Here is a 16,212-nt window from a genome sequence, read left to right as displayed (position 1 = left end):
TCAACTTAATTAGTTTTTTATTTTCTGGTTTTTATTATGTTATATTATATAATTTTTGTGTTTTACAAGTGTATTTCCAAAGGATGGTTTAATGGGAAAAATCCTTTTTATTAATACTGGGAGTTTTTTTTAGTTTACAGTAGAATGTGGTTATCGTGATTATGGTGAGTTTTTAATACCGTTCCAGGCTTAGGCCAACGACATGGGCACTTTATAAGCAACTCAATTTTATGGGAGTTGTACTTCGTGTGAGCGACTCCAGGCACAGTTTCTCCAGTGCTGTCTGAAGTTTGAAGTCTCAGTGAATCTAGTTTGACCTTCAGTATTTCATCTAAGTACAAGCCCCACTGTTACACACAAGACACAGCTCAGATTATCAGACAGGCCAGTGAGATTACAGGTTTAGGTCAAACAGAGTTGTGCATTAGATCAGTTACAAGTGAGAGGGTTCTTATAGGACCCCTCTCACACCTCCCATCACTTCATTCTCTTGGTCAGTTGTTGTGCCACACCAACTGACCAAGCATTTTAAACATTTGGCAATGTGTGAAAATGTGCTGACAAAAGAGTCAAATATATATATATATATATATATATATATATATATATATATATATGTGTGTGTGTGTACTAGAGTCAAAAGGGTAAATGAGGTAAATCCAGAAGTATATTAGTAAAATGGGGTTTGGTCCCATATTGTTCAGAACATGTCTCAAAGGATAGAAAGAGATAACAGTTGCAGCTTATAGTCATAAGATTGAAGGGAGCTGTGAGGGTTTAGAGATTTATTCAGGCTTTATTGAAGCGATGGCAGTATCTGCCATGTCAGGGGCCAGGGGGTCCTTGCACGGTCAGTTAGAATTGGAATATGAGTACGAAACTGGTACAGCAGTATCTGAAAGTTCACTATGAGCATTCGTTTGCTACTCACACTTACAGGGTATATCGCACAGCAGGAGAACGACTGGGGATGTAGCACAATTTGTGCAGATGCTTGTACTGTATCTATGTAGGATTTTAGGAGTCAAAGGATGAAACAGAGGTTTACCACTGGGCCAGTTGGGTATCCAGCTAGTCCAGCTAGAGTTCTTAGGGCCGTCTGCCATCTGAGTGCCAGCCATGACCTCTTTTCTATCTGTTCATAGCCACAAAGCCAACCAGGTCACGCGAGGGAATGAGGTGATTTATACATACACATAGATACGGATGGATCGACATAGCGGACAGAGGCAAAATAAAAACAAGTCTACAAAAAGGAGGACTTTTGGCATGCACCATAAATGCACCACTGTTCTCATGCTTGTGATTTTTAACATCTTTTTAAACATACATTGGCTTGATTTATTTCTCCTTAATCCATCGGGCATTTGTTTCTGTTCCTAAAATTAATACCTGCAGAGTAGAAGGAGATAGCGTTGCCAAAATGGGCTTGATCTGCAGCACAGGTTAGGACCTGCTTTAATCCTCCACTCATTCATGCACACACTCAAAACGAGCACAGTCAAAACGGCGCGTGCGAGGCCGATTGATTGGATCGCTTTCCCCGAGCATGCAGATTATATTGTTGGGTCATCAGGAATATAGAGCCAGGTCAGATCATGTGTTAGAGAAAGGAAACAGAGAGGTATGCACAAATGAACCCATTACAAAAAAAACACATAGAAGGAAAGAAAAGAATGGGCAGTTATTAAACGGAGGAACACTTATTGTGACATAACAGTCACAAACACTTCCGTGCTCCACACACACACTTGCACACTCTGCTCACAACTGATACACTCCTTGTGACAAAATGTATCTACAGTGAAAGACACACACACGCAGAAGAGATGCAGTTGCAGGCTCTCATCACAGCTGAGGAGCTGCCTATTCATCTGCACATAAGAGGACAAAGCGAGCGTGCTGCACTCAGGAAATTGCTGCCACGCAATTTACAATCGTTAAGCAGCGGTGGAGGACACGGTCACATACGCACTCCTGCACTTTCATCCGAACTATCATTCTCATGCATGCACGCGCACACAGAGCCGCGCACACTCACGCGAGAACACACTGGTGCGGGTTGCCTCTCCGCCTGGGTCTTTGAACAGTTCAATGAGGCCTCTTTTCAGCAAAGTGAATAGCCCCTCTGATTCCCCACCACGCTTTGTGTGTAGGCGTATGCGCCGCGCCACCGTGTGAGTTGGTGCGCGCGTGTCATGACTGCCAGACTTGTGTGCATGTACCGTGTGTTTGCGTGGGTCCTTCATCCTTTGTGTGGGCCCAGCTGAGGGGTGAGAGCTGTTTTGCATGTGGCTCGGCCTCACAAACGAGCTGTTCGGGCCAAATTTGAAGCTTCTGGGAAGCTTTTAAACAACTTGGTCTTTCATTGGCTTTTAATTTCGATCCTGAGACAAGATCAGCTCAACCTCAACCAAGTGTGGAGTCTGTGATTGTTCTCAAAGGTCACGGATGTAATGATAAAATGATAGCTTCTGCCTTAAGTTCCTGCTGGGTTTGACCTCTTTGTGCAGACGTCTGCCTGCATTGCTGCTGTCAGATTGGTCATATTGCAGTTTATATGTTTCTAATTTAAAATGTTTTCAATTATGCATACCATTTAGTGCATGCTTTTATGTGAAGAGCCTTACAGTAGCATGAAAGCATACTTTTAGTGTGTACTTCTCCCCCTAAATCTACCCACTGAGCTAGAAAGGGCCACTTACAAATGAAAAGGTTTTTTTTAGTTTGTCTGTTTGTTTGTTTGTTTCTTCCAGAGAAATAAGTCAGTTTGCTCCATTCTGTCCACTGTCTATTTTTAGCCTCTATGTAGAAATAGGTCTCCCTCTAGTGAGAGTGATGTGTAACACTAAAGGAAACGTCATCTACAGGTGAGGACAAAAATCATTCGTCCCCCTATGAAATCTAAAGTTATTGTTATTGTCAAAATTTTCCCAAGTGCTTGTTTAGGAGTGCAATGGATTTTGAATCCAGCATTTTTTAACTTTACTAGCATAAATTATTTATATTTGTGCACAATAGGAAAAATAAAATTACCAGTCAATATTGAAATGCTCAGTTTGTAAAATGAAGTTAGAACTGAGTGTTATCTTTCAATTTGAACAGTATAAAAACTGCAAGGGTTGGCGCTGTCAGTTGAGAAAGCATCATACCAAAAGCAAAATAAATCAGTTTAGACTGAATGCTCACAAAGCAGGAGATGGATAGAAAAAGTTATCATAGCGTTTCAAGTGTCAAGAACTCAAGAAATTTAAGGAGAGCCATGCAGCACCGAACACAGAACAAGTCTGGCAGCGGTATGTGAATAACTTAGCCAAATTGGGAAAATGTAGTCTCAAAGAAGACAACAAGTATGCTAAGGACAACCTTTAGATTATGCATACTTGTTCAGATGAAATGAAACTAAAGCTCTTTGGCCAAAGAGATGCTGCTTGTGTTTGGAAAAAGAAGGGAGAGGCGTCTGACTCAAAGAAGACCATCCCCACAGTGAAACATGGTGGTGGGAGTATCATGCTGTGGGGACGCTTCAGTGCGTCTGGAATGGGCAATCCCCTCAGGGTGGAAAGAACCATAAGGAAAGTAGGATACATGAAGGTTTTTGAAAGGAAACCTCAAGCATTCAGCAGCAAAACGAGGTCTAGGTCGTCATTTTGTTTTCAAACATGAGAACATCCCAAAACATGTGTCACTCCCAGTGAAGAGCTACCTCCTGGAAACCAAAGTGAACGTTACTGACTGGTCTGCACAAAGCCCAGACTTGAATCCCTATGAAAATCTTTGGGATGAACTGACAACCAAGGTCCATGCCAGAAGACCGTCAAATCTGGAGGAGCTTATGAGTCATTAAAGAAGAATGGGCAGGGATTGCTCAGGCGACGTGGGTTAAACTTGTGGAAATTGCAAGAAACAACTGCAGGTTGTGATCCAGACAAAAGGATATGCAAACATTAGCATAAGGAGGGCCAAATAGTTTTTTGGTTATTATTAAATACTTTTGGTTTCAGTGTGTAAAATACAAATAGGATGTTTGGAAAAACTGCGCTCCTTGTTCTGTTTAAGAGCATTTGGAAAATACCTTTGAAAAAACATTTTCAATGGGGGTAATAATTTAGTCCTCATCTGTATCTTTTAAATTACAGTGAAAGTGACACTGTGTGCAACAGTATTTTAAATATTGAGTTTAATTTAAATTTTTCTCTGGTCCCTTATCCAGGTGATAATTTACCAGGGCGGTCGGGTCTTCAGCCTCTCCAACCACCTAAACGGTCGTGTGGGCTTCGTTGCCACCATGCCAAGCACAAGTGCCTCCATCTTCATCAACAACACCCAGGTGTCCGACACTGGGACCTACCAGTGCCTGGTCAACAACCTCCCAGACAGAGGGGGGCGCAGCATTGGTGTCGTCGGACTCACAGTGTTGGGTAGTGTACACCAGCACATTTCTTTCATTATTCTTTCCACAACTCCAAAAATAAAAAGGAGAAAAGGAAAGCGTTGCGTACTTCATAACCTGAGAGCACGTGGCGCTCACTTTTTTTAAAATGCATCTCAAGTGCCAGCTAATAACAGCAAAGGACCAAAAAAGAAGGTTTTGTCTTATTTTCTTCTCTACCATCTGCAGATCTTTATTAAAGAAAGATAAACAGCACAATCATCACCGTGGCAAAGTGGAAACTGTTCAGTTTGTCAGGAGTCCTTTTAATAAGAAAAACATCATATTTGACTGTTTGATTAATGAGACTGCACATTTTTTAAATTATGTAATTCTCTCCCCTATTTGGAAAAAAATTAGTTTTCTTTTGTAAAGTGGTTAACGCACCACCGCCCACTCTCTCCATCTGCCAGTGCCCCCCTCGGTGCCAGCGTGTCGAATCCAGGGAACGCTGGATGTAGGCAGTGACATCATGCTGATCTGCAAATCAGAGGAAGGTATTCCCACGCCGTCCTACTCCTGGGAGAAGCTGGACGCGCTGCCCAAGCTGCCGCACAACGCCATGCAAGGTATTACAAACAAGCTGGCCGTCGGAGTTCCCTTTTGCCCCACCTTCGCTGGTAAATCTCACACGCATAGCGTAGCTCAGACTCCAAATCACTGCCACCTGTCATGTGCCAGGCCTGAACTACTGCCCCCTTCCTGACTATCCTCCTCCGCTGACCCTGCTGAGGGTGATGATGGATGGATGTAGTGACTCGAACCTGTGAATTTGTGAATGAGCTTGTGTGTGTGTCAGCAATGTGTTTCTGTAAGTGAGCAAAGTGATATTGCTTTGTGGTGCTCCTTCCTCATGCTGAATACCAACTCTGCCCACACGTGCCATTGTGAGATCTGCAGTTGTGTCATTGCTGCGACCGCAATACATACAATAACTTTCTTCTGCCATCCAGCGTTTAATATTTACAGAAACTGGAGTTGCATTTGGTTTTCAGCATCAGAGAGGACTGGTGTGGTGCACTCTCCTTTCTTTTCCAGCTGTGCCCACTGCACAGTGAAATAATATTCATCACTGGTATCTTTCTTTGTCTGTACACTACTGGTCAGTAGAAAGCCCACTGTGCAAAAGTCACATCAATTGCAGACAGCATATTATCATAAAAGTGAAACAGTCTTCTGTTAACAGGTATGAGTCCAATTATCTGAGCACTTGCAGAGGGAGAACAGGAAATGTGTACTCGGTAAATCATAATTGCAAATTAGGCTGCAAAGGTGGTTGAATAAATGTCAATTATCTTCTTTTGTGATATGCTAATTTGCAATTTTGGCAATCAGGCCTTTGAAATGATAACATCGAAAAGCGCTTCAAAGAATCTGACTCACCACAAAATGGAGTGGCGTTAGCACAAATGAACAAACAAACAACAAAGACACAAAAACAACCTGTCACAAAAACTTTTTTTTTAAATAATCTAGATTTTGTTGTTGTTGTTGTTTTCATTTTCTTTTTCAATATTTCAGTTAGCCTGTAAATTTTCATCTGTGTGCACGAGTATTTTTAATGTGTATTGGTGAACACTGTTCATTTCAGTTCAGTTCAGTTTTATTTATATAGAACCAAATCACAACAGTTGCTCCAAGGTGTTTTATATTGTAAAGTAAAGAAGCTAAAATAATACAGAGAAAACCCCACAGTCAAATGAGCAAGCACTTCGTGACAGTGGGAAGGAAAAACTGCCTTTTAACAGAAGGAAACCTCCGGCAGAACCAGGCTCAGGGAGGGGCGGCCATGTGCTGCAAGCAGCTAGGGGAGGGAAAGCCAAAAGCCACACTGTGGAAGAGAGCCAACAATGAATAATAAGTCATGCTTAAATGCAGAATGCATGCATGGGACGTCCCCAGCAGCCTAGGCCTAGGTCACCTGATCGAGCCCCAACTATATAGTTAGGGCTCGATCAGGTGACCTAGGCCTAGGCTGGATCCCAGTTAGGATTCAGGAGAGGGTGTCTCTCTCCTGAATCCAAACTGGGAGCTGGTTCCACAGAAGAGGGGCCTGAAAGCTGAAGGCTCTGCCTCGCATTCTACTTTTAAATACTCAAGGAACCACAAGTAAGCCAGCAGTCTAAGTGCTCTAATGGGGTCATACAGTACTATGAGCTCTTTAAGATAAGATGGTGCCTGATCATTCAAGTTTGATTCTGGGTTTCACAGGGAAACAATGAAATAATACTCTCTCTCTTTCTAGTCCCTGTGAATCTTGTCCTGCAGCATTTTAGATCAGCTGAATACTTTAAGTTTTTAGGAAAACCTGATAATAATGAATTGCAGTAGTCAAGCCTAGAATTAATAAGTAGTTTTTAGTCCATGCATTTATGGAACAGACTAGCAGCCATAAAATAAATCCACTTCATTAGTGAAAAAACCACACTTGTTAGCTTGTTTTGCAACATGTAGCCCAAAATATGACTCACTACTGAGGTTATACTTATAGCTGCAGGTATTATTTACAGTATAAATAATTTAACAGCCTCTAAAATAAATTTTGCATTAATGTATAATATATTAAGTTTTTACCTTTTGATGACTACAATTGACATGTCCGCTTACATAAAAAAACAGCAAACAAACATAACAAATGTATCTTTAAATATTCACGTTTGTTTTCTTCTGCTTGCATTTCATTCAAACTGTAAAGGGATCCTGGAATCCAGTGCCACTCCTAATCCTCTGTGTGTTTAGTTTGATGCAGACAGCTATGACATCTGTCATGTCATTGCTAAGAGAACAGTTAAAGATCTGGCTGACTTCCTCTACAGCGGAAATATGCAAGATAAGAACAAATAAATAAATGAATAAAAGCTTATGCAATTTAAATGAATCCAGTAGTGTACAGCTCAACCCTTTCATCATTTATGAAAAAGGAATCTTCAGTTTTATTGTTCTACTGAACAACATATTTGCACAACTGGGATTAAGAAGACAATAGCACCCTCTGTTGGTAATTAGTATAACTTGTTCAGCGGAAGTTTTTAAAAGTATAAATCAATGTAATTATTTAAATGTGCGAGTTACAACACAGGGTCCATATGGTTGTGTTTTAGAAACTTTAATTACTATGTGGCTCTCTGTATGTGCGTGCGTTTGTGTCCTTTAGACCAGATGCAGGGCACTGTCACACTGAGAAACATCAGCACCACCACCTCAGGACTCTACCAGTGCACATCCAGCAACGCTATCGGAAAGAGCACTTGTCTGCTGAACCTGCAGGTTGTTGCACGTAAGTATACTCAAACATCACAGGCACGGGTAAGGTGACACGTGTCTGTTTGTTTAAGATGGAAAGGCTGCTACTGGCAGAGCAGAAGTCTTCTCGGTGACTGACAGCCGTCAAACACAGACATAAGCAAACAAACAAATGTGACAAAATCCAGCCAAACAAAGGGCACAGTCAGAGCCGCTTGCACACGGCAGCACTTGACATCTGACACCAGGAAAGAAAAACAGAGGTGATAAAAGTGACAGGGTCGGGCAGTTTTGATAGCTTGACAGAAAGGGCTGTAACATGTTGTTTTCTTTTGGTCATCTGACAGTGTGTGACAGGCCGGGGCTCTGTATCAGAGTGCTGAGTCTGCCAGACATGCCAGACTTGTGATTTGCTGACACGATACAGACGTAAAGGCTCGTGAATGAGATTTTATTTTATTTTTTTTATTAAAAACAATTTGAATCCATTAATTATGACAAAGAGATTGCTTTTTACAAAGCCATATATTAAATAAAAGGCATGATGTATATGTTTAACAAGGATTTTCCCAAACTCTTTTTGACAAAGTTAGTCAGACGTTAGACTTGAAAGTATTTTGTTTATTTATTTATTTTGGCAAGTACATCTGTTGTGTAAAGTTGTGTCAGCTGGGCGCTGAAAAGTGTTATTTGGCACAGAAAAGGTCAGTTTAGTACATCTGGGGCTCTTTCATTAAAGCAAGACAAAGTTTTCAATATTCAAAAATGGGTTGGTTTTTTTTATATTTTATTTATTTATTTATTTTTTGGACTATTTGGAAGCTGCCAGCCTCGGTGGGCAATTGCCTGATGTCGGAGGATAATCAGCTGTTCTAGTTTCTTATGTGGCTTTCAGCCTATAAAAGCTGCACTGTGTGCTCAGTCTGTTATTATCAAGTGTGGACCACACCTTATTTTGTGTCTTATTGTAGTGACACCTTATATTATTCTGAAATACCTGACATACAGATCTAGTGATGTATTTTAGGAGCTATATTAAACAAATACATTTTTTGATTCTCTGTGTGTAATGAAATGAAATCTGTTTACTAGATAATTTTTTTAAGTGTAGTTTTGGCAAACTCATCCAGCTCTCTGGTCATTTTCAAATGTCATCCTCTTGTCTGTCTGTCCTGCAGCCCAGCCTCAGAGTGTAGGTCTAATAGCAGGAACCATTGCCACAGGAGTCCTGGCAGTCGTCATCTGTTCCCTGTTAGTGGTGGTCACACTCTTCTATTGGAAGAACAAGAACAAATATGATGAGGAGGAGATCCCCAATGAGATCAGGTTTGGCTTTGATTGCTGTTTTTCCATTGTTCTTTTTTTCTTTTTCATTACTATGTGGCTGGTGTGAAAGTGCATCTGCAAGCTTGTACGCTCACCACGTTTACTCAGTATGTCTGTAACCTGTAACGCAGCGGCACTGGCATGCTGAACTTTTATGGAGAGCACATTTTCAGTTTTTGCTGACTGTGTCAAAAAGGTGATAATTCTGCTCTATTATTGAGGCCACGCTGTGCTGAGTGCTTGTACTAGACAACATACATTTGATGATTTGCCCCCTAAATGCACTGTGTGCTTATGGAATGAACAAAATATTTGGAAGATATTTCAATGAAATGCAGTTCAATAGACCACCATCACAACACACAATGGAATCAGTCAACAAAAGCAAGGCTTTACTGCAGACTGTTGGATGGTAGTAGATTGCACTATGCTTGATCAAGTGGCTAATGGGTGTAGTTTATGTATTTATTCAGACTGAATACATTTATATTTAAAGATAAGCTTTTATTTGTCCAGTGACTGATGTGTAGGAGCCATAAAGAATGCGTTTACCTTATAAGGTGTTAAGGCTATTAGGATGCAGGGGCGTTTCCAGGATTTTTTTTAATGAAGGGGCACAGAGGGAACCAAGAGCCAAGGGGGTGGGGAATCAGAAAAATATTTCAACTTCCTATATAAAAATATATTATATAGAACTTTTCATAATTGTATATGTTATTTTATTTAAACATTATTTGTTGCTATATGTAATTTTACTGCCAAATAAGCAACTAAAGATTTCAAATAAATTGTGTTGGGATGTCTGGTTCCAAAAATAAAGTGGAGTAGAAGTAGAAAGTAGCATAACATAGAAATACTACTTATAAATAAAGTACCAGTAGTATCCAGTATCCATACTGTCTGTTACTATCAGGTGAAAAGCTATTTAACAGTCCAGCTTTTCTCCATTTTGTGCAGTTTTTGTATTTTGTCATCAAAGCGTTTTGTTTGTTTCTCAGAATTAAGCAGCTCTTTAGTCAGTTTTTCCACGACATTGCTTATACTTAATATAGAGTTTCTGTTGAAGTAAAGCAGGGTTTGTTTACTGAGCTAATCACATACTTAGTGTTTCAGAAGGTTGCAGGGTGACATTTATGGCCTGTCTGATGTATTTTAAAAATCAAAAACATGCAGCGTTGGCTTTGTGCTTCCTGTTGTAGAATATTAAGCGTGTCAGCACTGAAAGCTCTGAAAACTACACCAGTAATAGGCTTAAATGTTCTTCCTAATTACAGGCTAGTTTGTCTTTTAAAGCCTCTGTCAGTTGTTTACCTTAGCTGTAAATTTGCCACTAAATTACTCCAGGACTCATTTGGAGGATAAATTAGTTTACTTTCAGATATCTGTAGCTCTGAGTAACTGAGATAGCAATAAAACTGTCAGTCCACCCTTACACTTCTGCTTTTCCTCAACAGAAAATCACAAAGAATACACTTCATCTCATATGCCTCAGGAGCTCAACTCCATTTCCTCATGAAAATAGAAAAACAGAAAGGCAGGAAGTTTTTGTCGACTTCATTTGAAATACTTTTGAATACATATAAAATTATTTTATCATAGTTTTGACATTTTTTTGTTGCTTTACTCGCACACGGCTTCGCAATGATTATCACATTATATTTAATAGGCTCCACGAAGATCAGAGTGCACACATGAATACATAAGCACCTTGTAGATTCTCAGTAGAACTTTTGCTGCACTGTGAAGCTGAATTAATCTTTTATGGAAATTTGTGCTAAATATATGAAGCTGAACTAACTGGCCTTCACTTCTTGTATTACTTACATCTTTTATTTGTGATCTTTTGCTTTGCTATAAATGCACAGGATGAACAAAATAAATATCATAAAATTTTGTTTAATGAAAAACAGTTTTCTAATGTTTTTCCCTGTGTAAACCATAAACGTTGGTACAGGCAGTTATTGTAATCTGCGTGTAAAGCTGTGCATGTCTAACTGTGCTCTCTTTCAAATGTCTCCTCAACAGAGAGGATGACCTTCCTCCTAAGAGGTCATCATCAGTAAAGGCTTTCCATGCCGACGCGTCCTCCTCAGAGAACGACACGCTCACGTCTACCAACACGTACAACAGTCGTTACTGGCACAACCCCAAACCCAACTACGACACCAACTCCTACACGCGCTACAATGGAGACGCTCGCCAGACCTACTCTGCCGCTGCTCACGGCACGCACGGACACGGCCCAGGCCAGAACGCAGCACAAGGCCACGGCGCAGCAGTGACAGCTCCAGGCTCAACCCCGCTCTCCCGCCACCCCCCGCCCACGACAGCAACGACGTCGTTTGCCAACGGCAGCCACACCCTCCCGCCACCAAAGACTCTGGTGGTCACCACAAACTCTGCCCCCTCCCCTCCCAACATGGTGCGCAGCAACGGCACCGTGAGCCTCAAACCGGTGGTGACGTCCGCACACGGGCAACACACACACTCCTACGCCGTGAGCCAGGCCACTCTGGAGCGGATGGGGGCGGTGCCAGTCATGGTGCCTGCCCAGAGCAGAGCGGGCTCACTTGTTTGAAATTGAGTTTGAGGAACTGTTAGCTTTCAAAACGAGACTGAATGAGCGTTCGGTTGCAATGTTTGAAATCCGCCGATGAGAAGCAGACTAAATATGGGCTGAAGCAGCCCGCTGCCCTTTACAGCTGTGTCTTTCTGTATGTCTCGACCTTTTTATCTCCAAACAAACTGGGATTTTACAGTGCAGAGTTCATTTGATGCCAATTCCTTGATGGACCGGTGTTTTTTTTTCTTTTGTTTGTTTTTTCTAGAGAAGCACTACGTGGTATCTGATCATCCCCTTAACTGGATGGATTTCATTGGTGGGTTCAGTGGGAACTATTTTTAAAACCATCTGGATGATTTCCCAAAGCTGGCGTGAAACATCCTACAGAACCTGGATTCCCAGGTGTTTTTCAGGGCTGGATCATTGTGATGATTGATTTCTTTTGTTTGTTTGTTTGTTTTTTAAAGCAACGCACATCACAGTGTGTCCATACTGCATGGTCAGACAAAAGCAAGCTTGGATTCTTAAATAAATGCATGTGATCCCTGATTCAGAACATAACAAGTTTGCTTTTTTTCCCCATTTGTTTGTTCGTTTTTCATTTTTGTTGTAATTTTGGTTGAGGGAAATGATAGAGATGATGAGGATTATACATGAAAACGTGAATGTTTAAAGTCTGTTGGCAGTACCCCAAAGATGAAGGTGTGAATGAAATGATGGGGTTTCAAATGGCCTTAGAAGCTCGTAAAGGCGACTGGGTGTTACTGGGTGCAATACAAGGCATAACACACATGAAGTCACTGAATGAAAACTTTTAATAATAGTCTTACTAACATTATGCTTTTCCCATAACATCTAAAGTTTATCACACACACAGAACAGTGGTAATATTTGAAGAGGGCACCAGAGAAAAAATTGGTGCCACTTTCCCAACAGAAAGCTACTGTCCACCATATGGAGAAGGATCTTAGTGTTTGCTGTCTTTATTCTTGCTGTTGTCCTAGCCTGGTTCATGACACATCACTGCTGCTTTGACATGAAATAAGCTGACTGCTTATTTCATAAATGATTTTTTAAAAACACAGAGATAAATATATATTTAAAGCTGATTTTTTTTCTCTGTCTAAATATTTTTTTTAATGTACATATTACAAAAGTAGGCTAGATTGTAAATCAAAGAAAATACACATCTAACACATATTTTACAGCTCACATGTCTTAATTTGAAAACAGGTTTTTTTCTGCTACACTGGTAACAAGCTAGGTTTCATAGACTGTGCTACTGGTTTCAGTGAAGGGTTTCGTTAGGAGATGTGGGGTAAATGCAGTGTTTTAACACGGATGGCTATGTGTTTCATTACAGCTTATGATATGTGTGTTGTATAAGGTACTGTATTTCTGACCCACCATATTTGTATTCCAACCAAATTTCAACATATCCCACCTTTCCAAATTTAGCCATATTCATTTCTTTTTGTGCCTGAAGGCACAGTTTCTTATAAATCCTTCTAGCAACGATGCAATATTGGACACAGCCGCTTTTCAAGGTAAATGCAGTATTGGAAAATGTGTGTGTGTGTGTTTGTTGGAAAAGTTCAAATGTGCTGTTTAGCATTTTGTCTTACTAGACAAAACACTTAGAGAGCAAGTGTTCTGTAACAAATGCAATTGTGTCACTTGTGTCACAAAAAAATGTTTTATATAGATGACTTTACTCATTTAATCAGGGGTTGATGTTTATTCACTTTAACTCGTCGTACAATTTGCCTACGTACTCTTTTTGGAAATAACAGAATTTCTGCACTGATTACTAAAAAATGATTTTTTTTCTTATTCATTAGATGCACACTATCTGACCAAACCGATGACAAGTAAACAGATGTGCTCTTCAAGTCTTTGATAGAAGTAAGAAAAAAAGTTGTCTGTAGCTGAAAAAACCTCCATCCAACCACGACACTTCCTCCAACGTGCTTTCCAGCTGCGATGAGGTTTCGTTGATTTTGTGCAGTGCCTTTTTCCTTCCAAACATACTTTGTCTGTTTTTGACAAAAGTTCAAATTTTCTCATCAGTCCATGTACGGGCTCAGAAGTTTTTAAAAACTTTCAGTAGATGTTTTGAAAATTTAAAATCAAGCATTCTCCTTCTTCTTCTTGTATTTTTGATTGGCTGTCATGTTCTTCCATTAAAATCATTATAGTGAGAACTGAAGGTGTCTCACTGTTAACCTTTTTTTTTCTCCTACTCTTTCATTTCACCTCTTTCCAAAACCAAATCGTATTTATCCATACCTATGACTTGGAAGTACGCTCGTACCACATTTGATGAGTAATCAGTTCAGAAATACTTGCACTTTTCAAAAGGTAACTTAAAGTCAATATTTGAACATTTTTAAATGAAATACTGATTTTCAGTACTCACTTTCAGACGAATCCCACCAAATATTTTGATAATGGGAGCAATAAATATCAAGTTATACAGGCCTAATATGTTATGATGTTAATGTCCTGACAGTTACGTGTGCTTCACCATAACCCAGAATTGCTTTTCTGACATTATAACGGCTGGTACTTTGGATCTCCATATTCTTCATTTATTCAGTATTCAGTTTACATTAATCAGTTACTCCAGTATCATAAACTGACTTGCTCATGTATGGTCTGACTACATGGACCCATTTCTTTCTTTGTTTTCCTTTGTCTACAGTGCTGGAGAGCTACGGCACTTGAACACACTGATTTTAAATAGAGAAAGGCTAAACGAGGGCAGATGGTCAAAGATCAGTGATCGCATCCCCTCCTTTTTGTCTGTCAGTGTTTTCATAATAAAGTCTTTGTGAATATTTCACTCACAATCTCTTCCAGTGTCCCTGCCCTGAACACTTTCTGAAAGCATTACTGAACTCTTATTCTAAGGCCTTTAGCTTTATTCCTAAAGAGAATGGAAAGTTCCAAAAGTAAAACTAAATGGAGTTTATTTTACTTTTGCTCTGCCCTCTGTTTTCAAGAGATAAGGCGGAAAGAGAGCACAATCAGTAGAAATCTACTGAGGTTTTAACCCATATTTAACAAACATCTTCTGCTGATGGCTGGCAAGAACGATAAATAGACTGCATTTATATGGCGCTTTTCTGGTCTTAGTGACCATTCAAAGTGCTTAGTGTCAACAAGGTGGTAAATGGGTTGTGTATATAGATAAATGTGATATATTGCCAATAGTGAAACCAATCTGTAAATATGTAAAGAAAAAGAAACACATCTCATTCTGACTGTTGGGTTGAAATGAAATAGGAAAAATAACACTGGAGCTTGTAGTGAATAAATATTGTTAATACATCCTAGTTGGCATCCTGCTCATTTTGTGTATGTGTGCTTGTGACATGATGCAAACTCCTTAACTGTATTTCAGTGAATACATGCACTGAAATACACTGATACACTTTCAATTTCTTAGTCAGCAGTAATGACGAAGAAACTAGTGTATTACCCCCAGTAATATAGGTAAAATACAGTTTCCTTGGAAAGTTTTCTCTCAGACTCATAAATTGGGCCCTTGGTGGTGCTGGCTGTAAAGACATCCATAAAAAGGGAGTGGTATAGAATAACAATATGAAAAATAACCATGTGTTAGTTTCTTCACACCCTCCTTGTTTCTATTTGAGATGACTTCACACTATTACACAATTTCACTTCAGACTTGAGCCAACCTTTATTTCTTTATATTTTGCTAGAAAAAAAGGAAATAGGTTCAGGGATTTATTAAAAGGTCTAAACATACATGGATATATAATATATAAGGCAAAAACAGAGTTAGACTCATACCAAATACGGTATGAGCGCCTTTATTCTTTAACACAGCCTGAATCATTGGCAAGCTTTCTTGTAATGTCTTTAAGTTGCCTTCAGGAATACTTCTCCAGGCTACTTGAAGGACAAAGTTCTCTCAAAGCTCTTTTTTTGATTCTGGCTTCTTTTTGTCACACATTTTGTAAAATGATACCACACTCCTTCCATAATGTTAAAGTCTGTGGATCCACAGACTGTTAGTGCTCCACTGTGCTTTTACTGCATAGGCCTTATCTTTAGGTTCAACAGCTGACTGAAGTGTAGCCCCAAACCATGACAGAATCCACTGTGTTTTACAATGGCTGTAGATGCTCAGTGTCTCTCCTGATCTCCTCCATACATATCGATGATCATTTGAACCAAAACTCCCACATTGGCATTCATCACTCCTTAAGACTCCTTGCCACTGATTTTCAATCCATTTCTTGTGTAATCTGGCACACCTCAGTCACGCTTCCACTTCTGAGGAGACTTCAGTGAACAGTAGCTGCAACAACTGGAGGGCCAGATGTATCGCTGAGGTTCTGCATCAGGTCTTTGCTGGATTTTTGTTCCTATTTCTAGGACATGACTTTCAGATACACTGCTTTTTTTTAGGCCCATCGCTTCTTTTGTCCTCCACTTATGTAGTTTCCTCAATTTTTTAAGTAACAAGATATGATAAATTTCAATTAAAGAAATTGTGGGTCTAGCAAAGTGCTTTAAGAGATTGTAAACCAAGTGACAGAACCAATAATTGAATGAACAAATGTTCATCTATCCATCTATTTTTTTCCGCTTACATGGGGCATGTTTGCAGGGGTAG

General features: G+C 39.9%; 1 protein-coding gene across 1 annotated transcript in view; it reads left to right on the top strand.

Moving 5' to 3' along the window:
- Positions 1–14,902, top strand: part of igsf11 (immunoglobulin superfamily member 11) — a 119,797-nt gene extending 104,895 nt beyond the window's left edge. Inside the window, exons 4-8 of the mRNA XM_040049545.1 lie at positions 4,214–4,421; positions 4,846–5,001; positions 7,587–7,709; positions 8,854–9,001; positions 11,027–14,902. Of these exons, the coding sequence (XP_039905479.1) occupies positions 4,214–4,421; positions 4,846–5,001; positions 7,587–7,709; positions 8,854–9,001; positions 11,027–11,579 (1,188 nt within the window). The 3' untranslated portion in view covers positions 11,580–14,902. The remainder of the gene's footprint in view (positions 1–4,213; positions 4,422–4,845; positions 5,002–7,586; positions 7,710–8,853; positions 9,002–11,026) is intronic.
- The last annotated feature ends 1,310 nt before the right edge of the window (positions 14,903–16,212 follow it).

Source organism: Simochromis diagramma, unplaced genomic scaffold, assembly GCF_900408965.1.
Source record: "Simochromis diagramma unplaced genomic scaffold, fSimDia1.1 OVJJ01000611.1, whole genome shotgun sequence".
NCBI classification, from domain to species: Eukaryota; Metazoa; Chordata; class Actinopteri; order Cichliformes; family Cichlidae; genus Simochromis; species Simochromis diagramma.
Note: the sequence above shows the minus strand (reverse complement) of the source record. Positions and strands in the feature narration are given on the sequence as shown.